The 20,458-nt window shown below is 31.2% G+C and overlaps 1 protein-coding gene across 1 annotated transcript in view; it reads right to left on the bottom strand.

Moving 5' to 3' along the window:
* Positions 1 to 16,933, bottom strand: part of LOC130895270 (uncharacterized) — a 93,810-nt gene extending 76,877 nt beyond the window's left edge. The window contains exon 1 of the mRNA XM_057802493.1: positions 16,506 to 16,933. Within this exon, the coding sequence (XP_057658476.1) occupies positions 16,506 to 16,623 (118 nt within the window). The 5' untranslated portion in view covers positions 16,624 to 16,933. The remainder of the gene's footprint in view (positions 1 to 16,505) is intronic.
* Between the last annotated feature and the right edge of the window lie 3,525 nt (positions 16,934 to 20,458).

Below are 20,458 nucleotides of genomic sequence, written 5' to 3'. Positions count from 1 at the left end.
GAGTTACCTATTATATGTCATTATTATCAACTTTATTTTTCATTTTTCCGGCTAGAATCGTCGTTAATATGTCAATTATTAGCACAAACATTTTGGGAAATGAATTTTTCTGTAATTTTCATAATTTATATTATATTTGTAATATGCCATTGTAGCATTAGTATTTTGGAATGAAACCATTCTCACTATTATAAATAGTCCCTGAAAAATAAATGAAATTTTCATTTCATCAATACAAGTTGAATCCACATATAATTATTTTTTTTCTATATGTTTTTCAACGGCACGTAAATAAGACACTCTTAAAGAACGGATGTCATGTATATATCCCATTAAAAGTTTTTTGTGTGTTTTTTACTTTCCTCCAATGAAAGCCCCGTTACTCAACTACTTCCTGGAAAAAAACTGCTTTTCTCGTGTATCCTGTTTCTTTGAATTTTCTCAAAATGTTTGCTATTGTAAAAACAACTTTGTGAAATATATATATATATATATATATATATATATATATATATATATATATATATATATATATATATATATATATATATATATATATACCAATTCACTAGTTTGACCTTTTCAAATATTTTCAATCACAGACCGGGATGGATTGAACCGAAGTTCGTCCACGATTTTCCGATTTCTGCCTTTTGGAGTACTAAAAGAGTATAGAAAGTACTATTCGTAGAAAACTCCTTGAGTACTGATTTTCTGATTTCCGCCTTGTTTAGAGAAAGAAAGTTTATCATCGATTCTATTATGAAAATTTTTTAGGCATCCAAAATACCTAATAAATGATGTATGAATATTCGTCTCCAATTTTTGATATTTGTTTCTAAGATTTTCAAAAAGATCTTGCCATGTGGATTGATGTAAGCTATCGTTCTATTAACAAAGCAAGCATCAGAAAACCGCGAAAGGACACCCTTTTTTTGTTTTTATAAAATCTTATTTCCCATGAAAATATAAATGGAAACTCAAGGATTTCTCTAGGAATTGTAAGTACTTTCTATACTCTCTCCAGTAATCCAAAAGACCGGAATCAGGAAATTGGATACAATCACTGGTTCAATCCCTCCCGGTCTATTAGTGTACTTTCAAAGCCTATCATCAGCTTGGTACTGCACTATACTAAATTATTTTTGTAAACGTTTGAAGACAATTAAAATATTAGATCTTGCGGATAGTGATTACAATTTACAATTATCATCTGGATTTGAACATTCGCTTTTCAAAAATTTGGTACCACAATCAGCAACAAATGTACCGGGTCGTTTTCAATTTGTATTTATTAATATTTATGATAGAGTTAAAAGGAAGGTTGGTTTATTATGTAAACCCGGTACGTAGATACTAAAAAATATATACGTATGCACGAAGAAATGAAGGAATACTGTTTGTTTATAACATATGACCTTCTTGCTTGCATACCATGACTCACAATCATTCGATTGAATCAAAATATCACAGTGTTATTAATATGTTTGTAGATTCACAAGAAAAACCGACCATAATTTTATACGATGGCATAAATAGTTGGGGAATGATAAATATTATGAATAAAATATCAGAATCACATAAGATACTGTAATGTCCAATAATAATTATGAAGTTGATTAAATATGCAATAATACTAATAATTGGATTTATTCAAAATAAAAATGCAACAATTGAAATTGCCATTCTACAGAAAAGGATTCCGCTTCGCTAGTCAGTGAATAGAAATTTTGGAAAATGACCCAGGATGGAACGAAGGAAAAATATACCTTCTTTAAGTAGTTCAATATAGAATACAATGACAGAAATTGAGGGATGGAAATGTCATAACAAAAATGGGAATGCCTAAATCCAATGTTAACAAAATTTGTAGGAGACGTGTAGGAGAATTAGTTCCAAAATGGTTTTTGAGAAGATGAGTAAGGAATGGGTGCGCTAAGGAGCTTAATGGGGATCAGAGATTTTTGATCGATCAGAGCCGATATATTTTTGAAAAAATGATAAGAAATAAATAAAGAAAATATTGAGCTACTGAGTAAACAATGTAGAGTTAAGTTAAACGCAGACAATATTGGTAATAAACAACTAGAAAAGAAAAAATAGAGACAGAAGATTGCATTAGTTAGATAAACATTAAGAGTTTAAGTTTAATAAAACTGGCGTTAAAAGTCAACTGTAGATTATGCGGATTATAAGATGAAAAGCGTACTAACTGCATGCAAAGCACTTATAGAATTCAGTGTTCGATATCTACGAAGACAATGGATACAACAAAAAAATTATATAAACAGACGCCAACGAAAGGATGAAAAAGAAAGACTTATTTTATTGAAGGTTCGGGAATAGAAAAACTACTATTTCCTTCAAATGAAATTTGGTATTATAATAATATGTATGTAATATTTGATTTGAAGTTTCACAATTTGCATCTGAAAAAATAATGGAATTAAAAAATAACGATTCATATCCTGTAAAATTCGCAGTGCGTTCAAACTTGATTCTTTTATTATGTGGAGAAAAAACGAATGATACCTTGAAATATATCAGAAAAAGGTAACTTTCCTCTATGTTGGCGATCGTTTAATGTAATAATATCCAGAATTTCTTAATAATTTAACTCGTACAACATACATATATGTATATGTTTTCTCTCATAAATTAGAGAAGCTTCATACAGGTGTCATAACAAACAGGAAAAATATGTTTTCCTATATTATATTGAATAAATAAATATTATAATATAATATAAAAATATTCGGCTGTTAGTAACAGCATGATCGCGCAACTATTTGAGTCAAATTTTCATCTAAATCAACCTTTTTGGATACGTATTTGTCACTAATTTATTTCCAAGTCTCGTCTTTACTTAACAAATGCGGTGCATATTGGCGGCAATATGGTTTTTTGAATTGGTTCATTGTTTAGTTTAAATGGTGGCTATCACGTGTAAACTATTTTCCTCCAGCAAAATAGAACCTTTTGGTTTTTCCAATTTTATTGAATAGCATGTTTTTTCCGTGTAGATAGATACATCAATAATTCTCAACTGATATAAATAAATTTTTGTTTTCAAAACCAACCACCCAAATCACTTATTCATGGTTTCCGTATTGTATCCTACTTATCCATCTCCATTTTCGCTTCGTAATCGTTACATGTATTTTCTCTTCTTCTGTTATGTTCCAAAGGCTCATTTCTTATTCTATTTATCCAAAATATTTTAGAAATAACTTGCTTTGAAACAGTCTTAGTTTTGTTGTTCTTGAGATACTTGTTCAAGACCCAGTCCTACTTGTAAATTTTTCGAATTGCCGTACCTGCGTCATCCAGTGTATTAAGTGAAGTTATAATTTTGTGTAAATCACTCAGATGTTTCTTGTTATGTATATAGGGAATAAAATTGTAGAACCTATGTAGATAGAGAGGCAATTGTATAAATAAATGGTTCAAGTTTGGTGCATCAATGGTTTGAAAAGCCTCGCAAAACCAGCATGACGATTGCTATTTTTGTATTTTTAATATTGAAAGTACGAATAAAAACAAAATAGCACAAATCGATATACCCCTATCTAGATTCTGAAAGAAGGTAGGAAGAAGTTCCAACTTCATCAGTCTCCTTGAATTCTTAGAAGATATACAGAAATATTGATTTAATCCTATAATAGCAGCGAATCTAGAGTAGATCTAAAGACATATCATCGATATTTTAATCATACCTTAAGATACCTGAATTCTTACAAAAAAATCTGCTGAAATACTCGCTTCCGGATTATTACAAAAGAACATGCTTCATCTGTTTAACAATGTGTAATGTAAAGTGAATCGAGTGAATTGATCAACATAAACGAAATACTATTACTTAATTGTTTATTAAATTTGACGTGCAAATAATGTGCAGTTGTATGTGACCCACTGACAATCAATTTCACTGTAGTCAGAAATGTCAATGCCACTGCCAATGTTGTACTACACACGTGTCTATTTCGAAAAAGAACAGCTGAATCAACTCGTAAAAGTTCATATAAAAAACCGTTACATCAAGATAGGCAACAAAGAAATTAACGTGTCCAAATAAAATGAGAGTCAATTTTCTGTGGGAACATACATTATCTTTAATTTATATCCCAGCTTCCAAATAATAAAAGGAAGTTAAATGGCATCATTTTTAATAATCTTTTTCTCAATTAAGTGGAATATTGCATAGATACTACATTGTTTTCATGGAACTCAGATTCCTTTTCTTTCATGAATTATCAATTAAGTAGATATTATAAAACAAAGAGGCAAATGAATTTAATATCGGATATATTTAATTTGTCGATAATAAAACGTCGATATTTCCCTAATCAAGAGTAAACGAATGAGAGAGAGAGAGACAGAAATGCTTTACTATCAAAAAATTGTTACAATTTGTGGACAAAAGCTTATAAAAACTAAAAACAAACATAAAAATAACTATATAAAGATACAAATAAAATGAAATTTCAATATACATAAGAAAGCCACAACGAATAACAAAATTATAGTTAATATGTAGTAATAGATAACAATAAATTAGTATATAAGAAGTATATGAATCCATAGCAAAAATTGAACCAATATGCAGCATGTTCGAAATTAAATATTATTATTAGAATAGAAGTCGCTGACAGAGTGGCAATCACTTTCCAGTAATTATGCCCTCAAATTATTGCGGAATGCAGGAAAACATGTTAACGATTTGATTCCAATTGGCAAGTGATTGTGCATTTTTTTGCATTGTAAAATATTGAGCCCTTAACTAATTATGGACGTGGACTGGGTAGGTAAAGGTCGTGCTCCGCGTTCCTAAGTGGATAGCCGTGCAACGATCTTTCTGAAATTGGAGAAGCGTGCTTACGAAAACGATTCAAAGATGAAGAAGGAAGGGTCAGAATTTTGAATTCTTCAAAGGAGTCCCGGTAGTGAGCTCTGCTGTTTAGTCCGAGTAAATATCTAACAGCTCTCTTTTGTAGTTTGAAGATTCGCTTAAATTGACGTAAGCCAGAAGGGAAACTGATCTCATCACAAAGCAGGAGGAACTTAATTTTTTAGATAAGGCAGCAATATATAACTCCTATTTCAAGGAATTATCCACAACAAGCTCTAAGAATTTTAGTATTTTTATATGATAAAACTTTGGTTTTAGAAACATTGAGACTGATAAAATTAGAATCGCACCATGATTAAAGGGTGATTAGGTCACTAGTTATGGTCCTTTGAAGTGCCGAGAGTTCTGGGTTACTCCAAGAGAAATTAGTGTCGCCTGCAAATAGACATATTTTACCATTCATGTCTAAATAGGCGATGTCGTCAGTAAACAGAAAAAACAAAATAGGGCCTAAAACTGAACCTTGGGACACTCCATATTCTATTGGCTTGCAACATGACATCGTTGTATCAACCCTTACAAGCTGATTCCTGTTGGTAAGGTACGACTTAAACCATGCGAGAAGTGTTCCTCTGAAACCGTAGTACCACCATTTGTTGATCAAAATATTACTATCAACTCAATCGGAAGGAAAATCCCAAAAAGTTATTGCAGTGGAGTGATGGCTGTTTAGGCTAGAGTACACATTATTAAGGAGGGAGAATATAGCATCATTTGTGCATTTGTTACTTAAAAACCCAAATTTATGGGTAGTAAGGTTTTTTATATTTAAACCGAAGTGATAAAACCCTTTTTTTGACCAATATTTCTATAACGTGAAGGGATTGGGAACGAGTGAAATTGGGAGATAATTCAATGCTTTACAAAGGAGAATTCAGGATACAAAAAATCCACAACCATCCCGGAATAATTCATTGCAGCCAATCAATTCTTCACCAAGTGTTTATGACGAGAACAGTACCACTGAAGATACAATTTATAATGATTTTTTTCTGAATAGTAATTTCCTAAACTCTGAATAGTAATTTCCCAAAGCAGTCAACAAACGAACACAACAAAATGAAATGAAAATTAACAACCAATATGGAAAAAAGATCAGTTTTTCATTTGATAATCGGAAAAGTCATGAAGAAAATATTGCTAAGAAGTTATCAAATTTTAAACAACATTAATCACATACTTTCATCTGAGGTTACACGTATGTATCTAATTTTTCTTAGAAATACTCTTTTTGGCGATTATAGTCTGCACAATTTCGATGTAAAAATAGTTGTCGAATAACAAAAATTCCCGCAAAACCAATTATTGGTGGAGAGTTGCAGTTTACCATTACAAATAAAGTTTTAAAAATCCCTATCGATCCTATGTGTGCTACAAGTGATTCGGGGTAAGGTCAAAAATTTGAAGTTTCTTTAGTTTTTTTCAAAAACGGTATATTTTTAAAGAAAAAACCTGAAACCAAAGTTGTGAATATTAAAATTCTCTACAAAATGTTGGATATGATTTTTTTATCAAGAGTTACCATTCCTGAGATATCGCGAGTCACATTATAGGAACATATAAGCTACGTATATACACATTAGGCACTTAAGACAAGTATAAATACTATTTGTGTCTCTTTTATACATACATATTATTCTGAAAACATTTATTCAAAAGATAGTCAGTCCCTATGTGAATCCCCTCTACTCAGCACGCCTTGTTTCTTTTAGTGCTAAAGGTACGAAAACAAGAAACAAGTACAACTATCATGTCTTCCTCCAACATCGGCATTTGCTATTCAACACTTGTACCGAGTATAATATCAAATTAAAACATGGCTAGGCAATCAACTGAACCCGAAGACTGGGTTGGAAATTGATAGATAATACTCTGGAACCGATTAAAACATTACTCCCACCTACTCCGGACAAACTCCTCAACACTATTTTTTGCAATTGCAAAAAAGGTTTTAATGCCAAATGTGGCTATAAAAAAGTCGGCTTACTGTGTTCTCCAGCGTGTACCAATTGTCAAGGTCAGTTTTGCTCAAAATGTCCAGTTGAGTACAATAGAGAAAGATTTCTATGATTTTAATGAAGAGACCAATGAATCAGCTACATTTGAACAATTTCTGATTATCTAGCAAGAGGAAGAGGAAGAAGAAGGAATCGATGAAGACATGACTGTTAAAGTGGACTTTCAAGAGTGTGCATCTGACTCAAATATCTAAGCAAATCAAAGGAATATTTAACCCAATAATCAATAGCAACATCAATAATAAGGTAATATCTAGAACTTGCCGGGTATTGTTCCCTGAATTATCCTAAAATTGTCATGACAGTTAGTGGAGTAGGCCTACAGGGGACACCACAGGAAAAAAAACGCGCCGAGTACACTACCTCACAGGTGGCGTGGAAAGGTGTGCATATCATGTATAATGTGACTCTTAGAATCATGATATCTTGGGAATGGTAACTCTTAAGAAAAAAATTATTGGTACTATTTTTGTAGAAAATTTTAAAATCCACAACTTTGGTTTACGGTTTTTTTTTTGATAAAACTCACCGTTTTCGGGAAAAAATCCAAAAAAACCTCAAATTTTTCTCTTTTACCCCGAATAACTTTTGTAGCACACATAGGATCGATGGGGATTTTCAAGACTTTATTTGTAATGGTAAACCCGAGCTTTCCACAAATATCTGGCTTTCCGAGAGTTTTTGTTTTCTCAAATGTCTATATTGACCGGACTATAATGGTAAAACTTACCAAAGTATACCGAAAAAACAAAAATAAGAAGTAAAATATGGATCTTAGCAAACAAACTCTTTAAATGTACCTTTTTCAAACAGACTTCAAATTTCAATCCGATATTAGGTTGATGAACAAAATGTTTTCTCTCGGAATAACATTAAAGACATATTCGTAACTATTTACGTAAATTTGTGTTTAATATTTCAAAAAATAAATGTTTATTAAATGGAACTATCTGTAAAAAATCATTCGGTCTCGATAATAGATTCTGAATACAGTTCATTTAGTAACAACCTTGTTTTATAACTTATTATTTTATTCTGACGATGTTGTTCAAGGTCGAATTATGCAGTTTGATAAATAAAAGTTAAGTGCTTATTGTTACTATTTATGTATATGACAAAAACGTGATTGAAACTTTGAAACAAGTAGGTAATATTTAATTAGAATCTGGGACAATTACTTTGGTTTAGATTATCGAACACATAAAGTTTGTTAACTAATTACTAATATTAGGAATACTAGATGTGGAAAAGTTGATTTCACCACATAATGGAAGGCGCCCAAGAAAGTAAACTCTCGGAAAACTAAAAAAAACTGTTTAAATCAAAATATTTCATTTAACACATTTTTTTTTAAAATCTCAACATGTAAACAAATTCAAATCACAACAGGATTAAAATCTTTATATAGCTCTAAAAATGTGAAATTCGCACCCTTTTAAAAAAATCAAGTTGCAAGGAGATAACCATCAAATTTCAAGTAAAAATTGTAATTTTTTTGTAAGACAATGTTTACAATAAAATATAGTAAGATTATTGAAATGAGTTTAAAAGAGGAAAAAAATCAAAGATGTAGATTTGAGGCCATATTTCTGATTTAAGGGTTATCGTTGGTTTCTTCAACCTCGAATTCGCTGGTAATCTATTAAGATCTGTCATAAGTTGGCCAGTCACAAATTTATTCGAAAAATCCCCGATGCTCGTCTGGAATGTAGGCTCTCAGTTTTTTAATATCTTCCATCTTTGTAGTTTGTATTGGCACTCGACCTTGGAAAGCTTTAACTTTTAACTTTAACTAGTAGGTGGGGAGAGAGTATATGCTTTTGTCTTAGCCAGTAAAAAGTTTTGATAAATAATATCATTTATTGTAGGGTAAGCTTTAATATATCCTTTTAACTTAGATTCATATACGATCATAAAGAGAGTACTAATCTGAAAATACATTTTTTCCTTCTTATTTGTGGTTTTCCGTTCTTGTGATATACACGATTTTTTGTAAAACCTATTTTGCCATTTCTTGAAATCCAGAACTATGCCAAATGATGTATAAACAGTGAACTTATTAAATCGTAATGATTTTTGCAAAATTATGTGAGTTATTGCATATCAAAAATGCGGTCATGTTTCTTTAAAGCCTTAGATATTTTATCATAGAACAGACGATGCTCAGTGTTTTCGCTTGGTTCTGATTTTAGGTATTCATTAAGAAAAGAACTAAATGCTGATTTGACCCATTTCCACTCGTTATAAAATCGACTTTCTAATAATATATTCTGATGTTTCAACTACAAAACCACCAAAACCTAAAAATCGAAAAAAAAATGGATTTACGCCCATTTAAAATGAACCGGTTCGATAAAACAATTCAGTTTATGTACAGGGTATTTCGCGACGAGCTGAATCGATATGCATCTGGGAAAGTACTGGGACTAGTGTTCTGAAAATTTGCTTGCATGGGTTTTCCGAAAAGCTCGTTTCAGCTAAAATAATTTCAGTTTCCTAAAACTTCCGGTTATACCGGAAGTGGAGCAAAACTTCGGCAACCAATTCGAACATTTACTTTAGTTTAATTTTTAATTTTGTTCTTCTCCTTATAGTGTAGTGTTTTTAAATATTTTTCATTTGACTAAGGTATTTAAATTTTTTATAGGTTAAATTTCGTTATTCTTTATTCGCCATCAGCAGGTGATAATGGAATTAAAATTTCAGTTTTTTCAAGTTTCTACAAAAACCGTTAATTTGAGATATATGAATTCACTAACGAAGTCCCCTTAATTTAAAGCGTAGAATATAATTTATTTAGTGGAGGGCTGCATGTGTCCAAAAATTTCGAAAATGTGAAATAATTACTGGTGGACTTTATATAAGGCATCGTATACCTAAAATCATATTGAAATTTTGCGTAGAATCCAAAAATTTAATAAAAACCATAGCATTCCGTTTGAAATAACGAAGGGGCCACTTCCGTTATAACCGGATATTTCAGAAAGCTCAAATTATTTTAACATAAATTATCATTTCGGAAAACCCATGACGCTGGACACGATATGCGATGGGTGCATCAAATCATATTACAACAAATGTAAAGGTCGCATAAAAATACTTTTTAAAAAATAATTTAAAAATTGATATGCATTACAAAACACTATGATCCTGTTCTATGTTAAAAAGGTTGATCAGTGGAAAATAAACAAATGTATACATAAAAACCAGAATAATAGAAATTGTTTAAATACCTAGCTGATAGTTAATATTAATATTAATTGTAACTGATTTAGTCCAATTTTTATTTTTGTTCACAACTATGTATGGAGTTATTCACTTATGACACAATTCTACAGATACGTAAAAGATTTTTTAATTTCAACTTCACATACAACCCTACAATAACTTTCAATATCACACTGTTTTACAAAGAATGAAAAAAATTTTAATAAACCGCCGATCAATCATCAATATATATTATATTTATTTAAATGCAAATATTTTGCGAAACATATTTTACTCTGAGTAGGTACACTACAGGTAATAATCTAATTATTTTTGTCTCCTTTTTGCAATTATCTATTTCTTTCTTTTATGAACTATTTCAACTTTCAAGCGTTTCATAATATTAAGAGCATGACTTAATGATAATTTGACCACATCGAGCGCTCGTTTTATTATTCCCCACTATATACGTATACTTAGCTCTTTATCAACAGATTTTTCCTGTCAGTAACAAAAGAAATTATGTGAAAGAACTAAAACTTTAAATAGTAATGAACCTGGAGGGTACAAATTACAAATTCTGATTACTCCGTATACTTGACCAATAACAACAACAACATTTCAAAGCATTGAAATTCAAAAATAAATTATAGTTAAAAAGTGAATTAAAGTTTTGAAAGTATATTTCATTATGAGTCTCGAAATAAGGATTTTCCGTGCGCGGGTGACAAATTCCTATTTTATTTATTATTCGTATCTAAACCTACGCAAAAAAGAATGAGAATTGAAATTAGAACATTTTATTTTCGAAATAATCATAATACATCGTAATAATATCAAACATGATTACCATTTCCATAGCATATTCATTTACGACTTGGATTTCTTTTCAGTCAGTTTAATTCATGTTAGAGCTAGCGGCACAAACCAATGCTTATTTGTTACAAACAAGATCCAGGTCGAAATATGAACACGAATTTCAACTTTTAATGGAATGACCAGATTTCAAAAAAGTTGAAACTGGATGATACTCTAGTTATTTTGTCAAAAAAAATAAGAATATGAAATTGTTATGGAGTCGGTTTTCATTTCTATAGACTTTTTTACCTGTGAAACAATTGCAAAAATTATTGCTTTTTAAAAACGTTAGGCTGTGGGCTAATAACAAAAAAGTCCAGCAGAAAGAGTAACCACATTTTTATGCGAAGCTTCAGATGAACAATATCGGCATAAGTCAGGCAAAAAATTTGCATCGCAGCGTCAAAATGAATTTATTAAAAAAAAATCACAAAAGGGATTCGAAAAGGAGTTACTGTAAGTGTTCAAATTGATGCCCAAACATTTTGATCAGTGGAGAAGCAGGTCCGGTATAGTATGTCAACGATGAGTTTCAAATTCTTCTTCAATTGCCGTTTGGAGGTCGAGAGGATGCGTGATCCTGTTGCAAAAACGCGGTCTTACGAAGGCACCACAAGAAGAAATCACGGAGTGTCAGGTCATATAACCGTACAGGCCAGTCAACGAATCTTCGTCTGTCTATGCATTCTCTAAAATGAGCATTAAGGTACTCCCGCAAACATAACTCGTAGTGCAGCGAAGCTTCGTCCTACATGAAATGATGGATGTTCGCGAGTATTGTATCAATGTCCATTTCTCCACGTACATTTTCGCGCATTTCCAGATAACTTCGGCCCATCACCTTCAAAAAGGAACTAACGAGACCTTCGGATACCTGCCCCTACACACACTACTGGCGATTTTTCAAGAGCGTTGCCTGACATGTTCCGACCTCTGCGTACTGCTAAAAGTGATTTTAGTGTTTGGGATCTTTGGCACACATCGTAGAGATGATTTGATACGTTTGAGTTTAGAGGATATGGAAGATAATTGGCGTTTTATTGTTGTCTTTTTGCGAGATAGAAAAAGCCATGTCGAGAAGATTTACTGTTACAGCGAACCGTCTATTAAAACATCTTTACTTCTACAGAATGAAATATCTTAGGATCTAAACTTCTGCATTAATGTTTCAATGTTTCTAGTCATACCAACGATACGTTATACGTCATACTAAATATACTAATTATGGTGTTTTCAAAAAACTTTTATAAATAAAGAATTGTTTTTTCTTACAATTAATTCCAATTGTATTTTTTTATGTAGCTTTACGTCTTTTTAAAAACAAATAAAAACAAGGTTTTTTGAGATAAGTATAATAAAAAAATAATTTTTTTATATAAGAAATGAATTAATGATGAGTAAAATGCGGTCGCTGTTCTAAAAGCGAGGGGCTCTTAGTATTAATTTTGAGCTTATCAACATCATTCACACCATTTAATAACACAAACTGCCCTTGAATACAGACAGCGAAGTTTGAGCCCTATTAATATTTTATGTTTGTACTGTTTATGTCATAAAAAAATCATAGAATTATGAAGATACAAGGTGTTTAAATTGAAACACTTCAAGAGTATAACACGGGTATATGCGAGTATATATTTATCATATAGAGAGCCAAGTTTTTTGCCACTCGGTAGGGTGGTGATATGCCTCGCCGGTTAAATGACTGGACTAGTGATTGTGATTAACAGTTATGGTTATAGTTTCATGTAAGTAAATTGGATGTTCTATTGGACTCTCTTTTTTCTTGTTACACTTGCAATTTATTAAATATTAAAAGCTATATTATTCTACATAAATGGATAGTACATAAAAAGCGACTAATTCTAACTTCGCTTATTATATCTACAAGTACGAGCCTACATTTTCGTCTACTTTCCGTGCGTGCTACTTACTGAAATATCCATAGTAAAGACAGTCTTGTAAATAAAAATATATATGTATGTTATAAGGAGTTATTACCTTTATTTATCTATTTATCTATTCTACTTATAAATTTTTGTTTCAAACGTTGTCGAATGTCATTCACCTTCCTGACACGCCTGGAATGTAAATGCGTTTTTTAGGGTGGGGTCAACTTGAATATTGTTAGTATTAACAATAAAGTTGTAACAAGATAATTGATTAAAACTAATGCGTCGGCGATCACATGAGAAGAGAATTATTTATCATTCGATAGATTATAATATCTACAGTACTTTATGATAATATGGTAAGACGTGACATCAGCAAATAAAAGTTTAGAAATCGCGAGGGAAATTGCAATGGGTAATAGTAATTATCTACTGCAGAATCTGTAGAGATTATATAAAATTTCTCAAAATTATATTATCATAATTTCTATTTTTAATACGCGTCGATACTAAATGATTAATTTCATAGATTATTGAGGCATGTAATGAGACAAATCAATTTGTGAGAGAAGTAGAAATTCAAATCCAAAATTACTTCATTTTCAAAGTGTTTGTAGCCCGAGGACTCACATCCGACAGAAAGAAATTATTATCTGGGAGCTGAGTAGCTTATTTTAGATATTTCTTTTTTTATATTAAAACGAACTAAATAATATTCGTCGAATATGTTAGACTGTCAATGTGCAAGAGGAGAATCACATTTTTTGGGGTGCCCCAAGCCAAATTGTCCATAAAATTTTGTTAAACAAGGACAACATTATATTTAATGGATTTAAAATAAGATATTTTAGACCCTTCAACGATGCAATAATTTTGTAATTTTTCAAATTAAAAGATCAAAATCCGTTTTTATTGGAACGTTGACTCCCTCTATCGAAAATTTGTGCAAACTAATATAGCAACTACAGAAAAATACCAACGTTGTCTTTTTCGTTCTCATATATATTTAACAACCAATATTTCTCGAATCTTTTTACAGAATTTCATCCCTTCTCAAGCTCCTCTATTTTTTTTATATGAGGAAATCTTATAGCTAGTTAAGATTAAAGCAGATCAATACTAAAATATAAAAAAATCTATTTCTGTTCTACGATTTTTATGTTTCATAATATTTTTCAGCGCCTGAAAAATTTTTTCTATCAATATTTTTAGAGATTCCATGTCTAACGTAACACATACAACAAGAAATTTTCTCAAGGGTCCTACCATTGCGTAAGTATTGCACCTATTAGTTAGAGACCTGCATAAAAGCAAGACTTGACGAAGGAAATGTACCATCCAAAGAATTTTTTTATCATAAATTGTCAGTTACAAGCAGCGCAGAATAAAAAAACGATAAAACAAACTACTGATGAATACTGACACTTTCCTTTTGTCTCTGAACCATAACTATATACAAAAACGATTTTTGATTGTTTATTTTGGATCTGATTGAATTAATATTAAACTAATCATCATAGACAATAACAAATTGTAGACAACGAGGCTTTTTAGCGTGACAAACTGTTCTCAACAATAAAACAGTTGAGGCAGTATTTTTACTGTGTACAAAATAAAATTTCCCACCAGCACGTTATTATTTTAAACTTGTCATCATAAACGGAAAAAGAAGCGCCACCAAAAACATTACTGAGAACGAATAGAACAAGCCATGCTGATATCACAGGCGGCAGTGAACTAATAGTGAATGGCGCTATCTCATTTTCCGCGAAAGAAATGTATACTGTAGAATTTGTTAACTTTTTATGAACTATTATCATATAAATATCAAGAAAATGTATTTTATTCGAGGTCTAGGTAGGACACGAATGTAATTTCCAAAAAATATAAAATTTTATTATTTAAATAAATATATATTGGAATATCACTCAAGATAATAATGTTGAATTATTTGGAAATGTAGAATTTTAACTGTCCATCTTTTGAGAACAAACGTATCATCTTTATCATTGGAACCCTTGAAATTAGCGAGGAACCAGAATATACAGAATTAGTGCTGATTAATTACCGCAATTGGTTGAGAATACCATCAAATCATAATTATAAAACAATCCTGAGAAAAATTTTATATAAAAAATATAGAACTTTTTATAACATTGTTAAAGAATGTTGGAAATAATAATATTAATCATATGTTAATAATACTACTGACGAAGTAGTTATAGAGGTAATCCGAATATATTTGAATGAGGAAATGTGACTTTATTTTGCAATATAGTGTCTCTCTTAGAGTGAACGCGGCACCATCTGAATATTCCTAAAAATTATTGTACTTTTCATATTTTTTGTTCCACGTTGTAAATAACGGCAAACGAAGTTATTCGATTCGCGTATAATGAAGTATTATTCACTCGGTGATTAATGCAACTCGCTAGCACTCTTGACAGAAAACTTCGACTCGTGAATAATAACTTCCATTATACACTGGTGAATAATATACTATTAATTATCGATTTGTTTTAGTGTATGATTATTTATTAATGTTAATTATGGTTATAAAGCGTTAGCTCTTCAAAACTGAAAATATTTTATCTATTATTGAAATTTCATACCAACAATGGTATGATCGCGATGCATTAATCTTATCTAAAGACGAAGATAAATTATAAAGGCTTCTATAAACGAAATTAGAAATGCTTCAGTTCTATATGTGTCAAGTATTTCCAAGACGAATTTATTATTGTGTCACGTACTATGTGCTATTACATAATTATAATCAATATTTAGAAACAATGAGAAAAAATGAAAAACGTAATAATAAAGAAATACGTAAATAATACTGTGAACATAATTTTTGCATCAAGCTGTATATAATTGGAACTGCTTAAGATATTACACCTAAATCGTGAATGGTGCATCTCATCTAACATTTTTACTCAAAATAATTCTTTGCATTGACTTGTGTAGGTGCATTCGCTGAGGTTTATGAATAGGTATTTGTACCTACTTTGTTTTAAAAACAATTGTTTCATAAGAAATATTATACGCGATATTTGTCTCAGTATATATATTCATATATACTGAGACCTGGACTGTGTTTTGCCTCAACCGCCATATTCACCTCATCTGGTTCTTTCTGATTACCTTCAGTTCTGTTCCAAAAAGTGCTTAGTACAAAGCGATTTCAGACAAACAAAGAAGTGGTAGCAGAAATAAACACGTATCTAAAAGATTATTTTTTGACGGTGTGAAAAAACTGGAAACTCTCTGAAATAAGGTGTCGAATGATTTATATTTAATTCATTATTTGATTTGTATCATCTCTCCATTGAAAATATTAATTTTTGTATTTTTTTTTCCATTTTAAATAATAATAATGGTAAAATACAAAGTTTGGTTACTTCCAACGCTAACTGTTGTGCAACATTCCATGCAATTGAAATTCCAAAACCAGTTTCTCAAACGAACGAAACATGTTATTTACTAATGGTTTAATCCGTTACAACAATATTTATAATGATATTCGGAAGTTTATTTGAACATTTAACCATTGCAATTGATAAAATTAGAAATTATCGTTCAATAAATAGTTCTCTGCATCTTTTCTTAAAGAAAACTCACCACGAGGTGTATTAAAATATCCCCACATCGGTATCCCGACAGCAGTAGCGCCAACAACGAAGCAGATAAATCCCAAAACAGCAACACATGTCGAATATAAAGGCTTAATCTCCGCCATATCACAAAAACAGCATCATTTCTTACAGATATCACAAATCACAACAACAGAAAATAAACAACACAATATCGGCGCATGACTTTAATGACACATGTCACAAATCAATAAGACTTTTGTTTACTAAAAAGGCACGTCCTGTAGAAGGAAAACGTTATTTCGGGTAGGATTTTACATTTTCCTGCTAACCGAATTTCTGTTGCGCGACCGTTACAGACGATGCGGATAATTTCTTTTTAATGGGAAACTGGTTTCGAGGACACGTAAAAATGTTTATACGATGTTTTAATCCAAACTAAACTCTACCAAAGTTGAAACTACCTTGCTGAGGTGTGCCGCAAGTTGGCGTGTATAATGGGAAGGGGACTAGCAGTGGCGTTACTGGCTGTTATAGTCAGGTTTTTACTGCGGCAATTTGCGTACCTATATAAGATTTTGTAATAGGGCTTTACGGTACACCGTTGGGTCCACAATGAGATGGAATAGATAGGCACTGAACCGCGAATTGAATGGTTGGGAAAAAACAAGGTAAAACATAGGAGAAATGAAGTTCAATATTTCAAATGTTTGTACGATCGAAAAATATTTGGTTTCATCCGTTTTTAAATGACATTTGATAACTCGAAGGAAATACCATATATCAAACTTTTCACAATATAAAAACATAAAAATTATGAATTTATATTTCATACTAACGATCTAACTTAGCTACTTGTCTATATTGTAGTGTATGTCTACATCTTTTTTCTGTCGTAGAGTCTCATCAGCATAATAGGGCAATTATAGAGATTGCATTTACATATGTCCACATTGCATTCATATCATATGACAGATAATTAATTTTTCTAATCGGACAAAGGAAGCTATTTTCGTTCTTGGGTACATACAGGGAGAAAAAGAAATAAACATTATTTTTTCCGTGATATGAATAATAACGGAGAGTAAATAATTTAGAAATGATTTTCTGTTCTTAAATATGATCACCTGCACACAGATGATGCAGAAAATCTAAGACCACAATTTATTTCAACTACTCCAGAAATAATTTATGAAATTCGTTGAAAAAAATCCTTGTCAAAATGAAGTCAATATTTCACCTGAAAGGGTATGGAATATTTTGTATGAATGGTAACGTATGCAAAAGCTTTTGCAAGGTAGGTAACGCCTTTTTTTGATGCTTGTTGCCTTGATAATTCTAATGGATGATTGGACATTTTCAAACGTGATTCAATATATCTTTTTTTGTCGAAATGTCATATAAAGATGAAACTTGAGTATATTATAATACCTCCGAAACAGTTGAAACAATATAATCCACCCAAAATCGGGCTCGTAGGGAAACATCTTTTCCGGCAGATTATTTAGGATCCGATCCGATCATTTTCTGTTCGCAAACTTAAAAAAATGGCTTGGTGTAAACCGATTTCACCCAAACGAAGAGGTGACGCTAGAGGCAAATAGATATCCTACGAAATTTCTAAAAAGATTATTTTTTAGATAGTTTTAACAGTATGTAAAGTGAAAAAGAGATTGTAATGAATAAAGTAACATATATCGTTTGGAAGTCACACGTATCGCATCGATTTATGTCTTCCGTGTAAAAAACGAGTTTAAATTTATTTCTTAAGCTTTGATATTCAAGATTGATCTGGTGATAAATCATTCAAATTGTGTAGTGTGCAATATTATCATAAAGTACATTGATTGCTCAAGATAACTAATGATAAGAATTGATACATATCCGTCTAAATAGCTTACCTATCACAAATTTTGAAGTGATCATTGTTTAAAAGATATAACGGATATAGTAAGCTATGTTTAAAACCAGTTTGTTTTAAGAATATTCCAGTATGCATTTTTTTGATTAATCTGAAAAGGAATGGACAGAGCTTTTGATACGACCAGCTGAAGTTTCAATTTTAATATCAACTAATTAAAGGAAAATTACAGATTTTCAAATTGCATTAGTAGAAACAATCTTTTATATCGCTGATGGGGTTATTGAGAAATTTTTTATATAAGAAAAATCCATCTAGCATTCACTACTAAAGTTGAGGATGTAAAAGAAATAATAGAAACTGATTTATAGAGATTCACAACACATATCAGACAACAGAAGAGACAAATCAATCCTCAGATGAAGAGGATATTATAAATTATGGTCCAAGAAATAAGGAATTGTCGAGAATTTAAATAACACATCCCCATAGTGGCCTTCTTCATAAAAAACGAAAGTTTCTATATTGATGTACGCCGTCCAAATTCTGACAGAGGGGTTAAAGTCTTAAATACATTTTTCTTCACTAGGAAATTTTGCCTATTGTGTCATTTTGGATTTTGTTTTCAGGTTTTCACTACCACAATATAAATTACAATAATTCTAACATTCATTTCCACAGGAATTCTGTATAAAATTGGGTGCGAAGTCACTTTTTTTATATGCAATCTAAGCTAAGAGTGGAGAGTAATTAAAAAACTTGGTTGTTCTACTTCAGTTATAATTCCAGCAAGCTAACTGGCAAAAAGTGCATTTTCAGCAAAGGGAAACGTTATTTTGGTTTGGTTACCTTTGTTTGTTTGTTACTTTTAATATACAGCGGTTTGCTTCTTACGATTCGCATCTATTTCTCAAGCGTTCACTGTTAATCGAATACAAAATACTAATTTTTTCTTATTTAAAGTTTTTTTGTACACTCTGATACTGCTTTCGATCTAAAACGCATCTACAACCGGTCTATTTCACTAGAGTTGGGTAAATCCAAGTGCACCAGGTAAAAATTTCTTTTTTTTTTAAATTATCCTTGATATGGTTTAATTCAGCTCTTATATTTTCACTGATTGGTTAAGGGACGTATAAAGAACAATAAAGAATATCCGTAGTCAAACTGTAAAATTTGAAATCGTTTTCTTCAGACTGATCAGAGTTACAGAATAATTCACAAAACAACATAGTTGGAATATGGTTGAAAATAAAAGTGAACGTTGATATTTTATTAACACCAATAGTTTCATTTGGTACGATGGATATATTATATGGATGTTAAATTCTAGTCAAGCAGGTAAGCGATGACATAGAAAAAGAGGTATTGCTCCGCTGCCTTTATAAATATCAGTCAAGCCGTTGACTAAGTATGACACCCAGGTCTGTTGTACAAAATAAAAAAAGAACTACCATATCATTTGATATATTAAAGTCCTACTGGCGTAATAGATTTGTTCTAGTAAAGCATAACTCTGAATATATTGATGAAAAATAATTTGAGTACGGAGTACCCCAAGGAAGCGTTTTGGGACCGGTACTGACCTGTTGTTCCCCTTGGACTTGCCAACCAAAATGCAAACTGCAGTTTCCACCTTCGCAGAAGATACAGCAATATCAGCGTCTCACCACAACCCAGAAACAGAAATGGAAAATGAAAGCAAAAATCTCAATATATTACATTTACACTGAAAAGAGACCTGTCACATTGAATAATTTCCAGCTCACACAAGTCGACAGCGTAAAATATCTATGCGTACATCTAGACAAGGGACTAACGTGGAAAACACACATATTCAATAATGGAAAGCAGCTGGGAATTGGGAGAAATCTCAGCAGTCATTACAAAATAAAATTCTAGTTAACACTAACACGGTCATAGAAAGAGATCTACACATCCCCACCGTTAAAAGTGAAGTATACCGCTGCAGTGAGAGATATAGAAATAGAATTAAATCCCATTCAACTGTGCTAGCAAGCAAACGACAGGTGTACCTTGACTAGGTTTAATTAAGTATTTATCCATGTTGTCAAAACAGAAGACTATAGCTTAAGTGAGGGTATAATTTAATAAAAATA

Source organism: Diorhabda carinulata, chromosome 6, assembly GCF_026250575.1.
Source record: "Diorhabda carinulata isolate Delta chromosome 6, icDioCari1.1, whole genome shotgun sequence".
NCBI classification, from domain to species: Eukaryota; Metazoa; Arthropoda; class Insecta; order Coleoptera; family Chrysomelidae; genus Diorhabda; species Diorhabda carinulata.
Note: the sequence above shows the minus strand (reverse complement) of the source record. Positions and strands in the feature narration are given on the sequence as shown.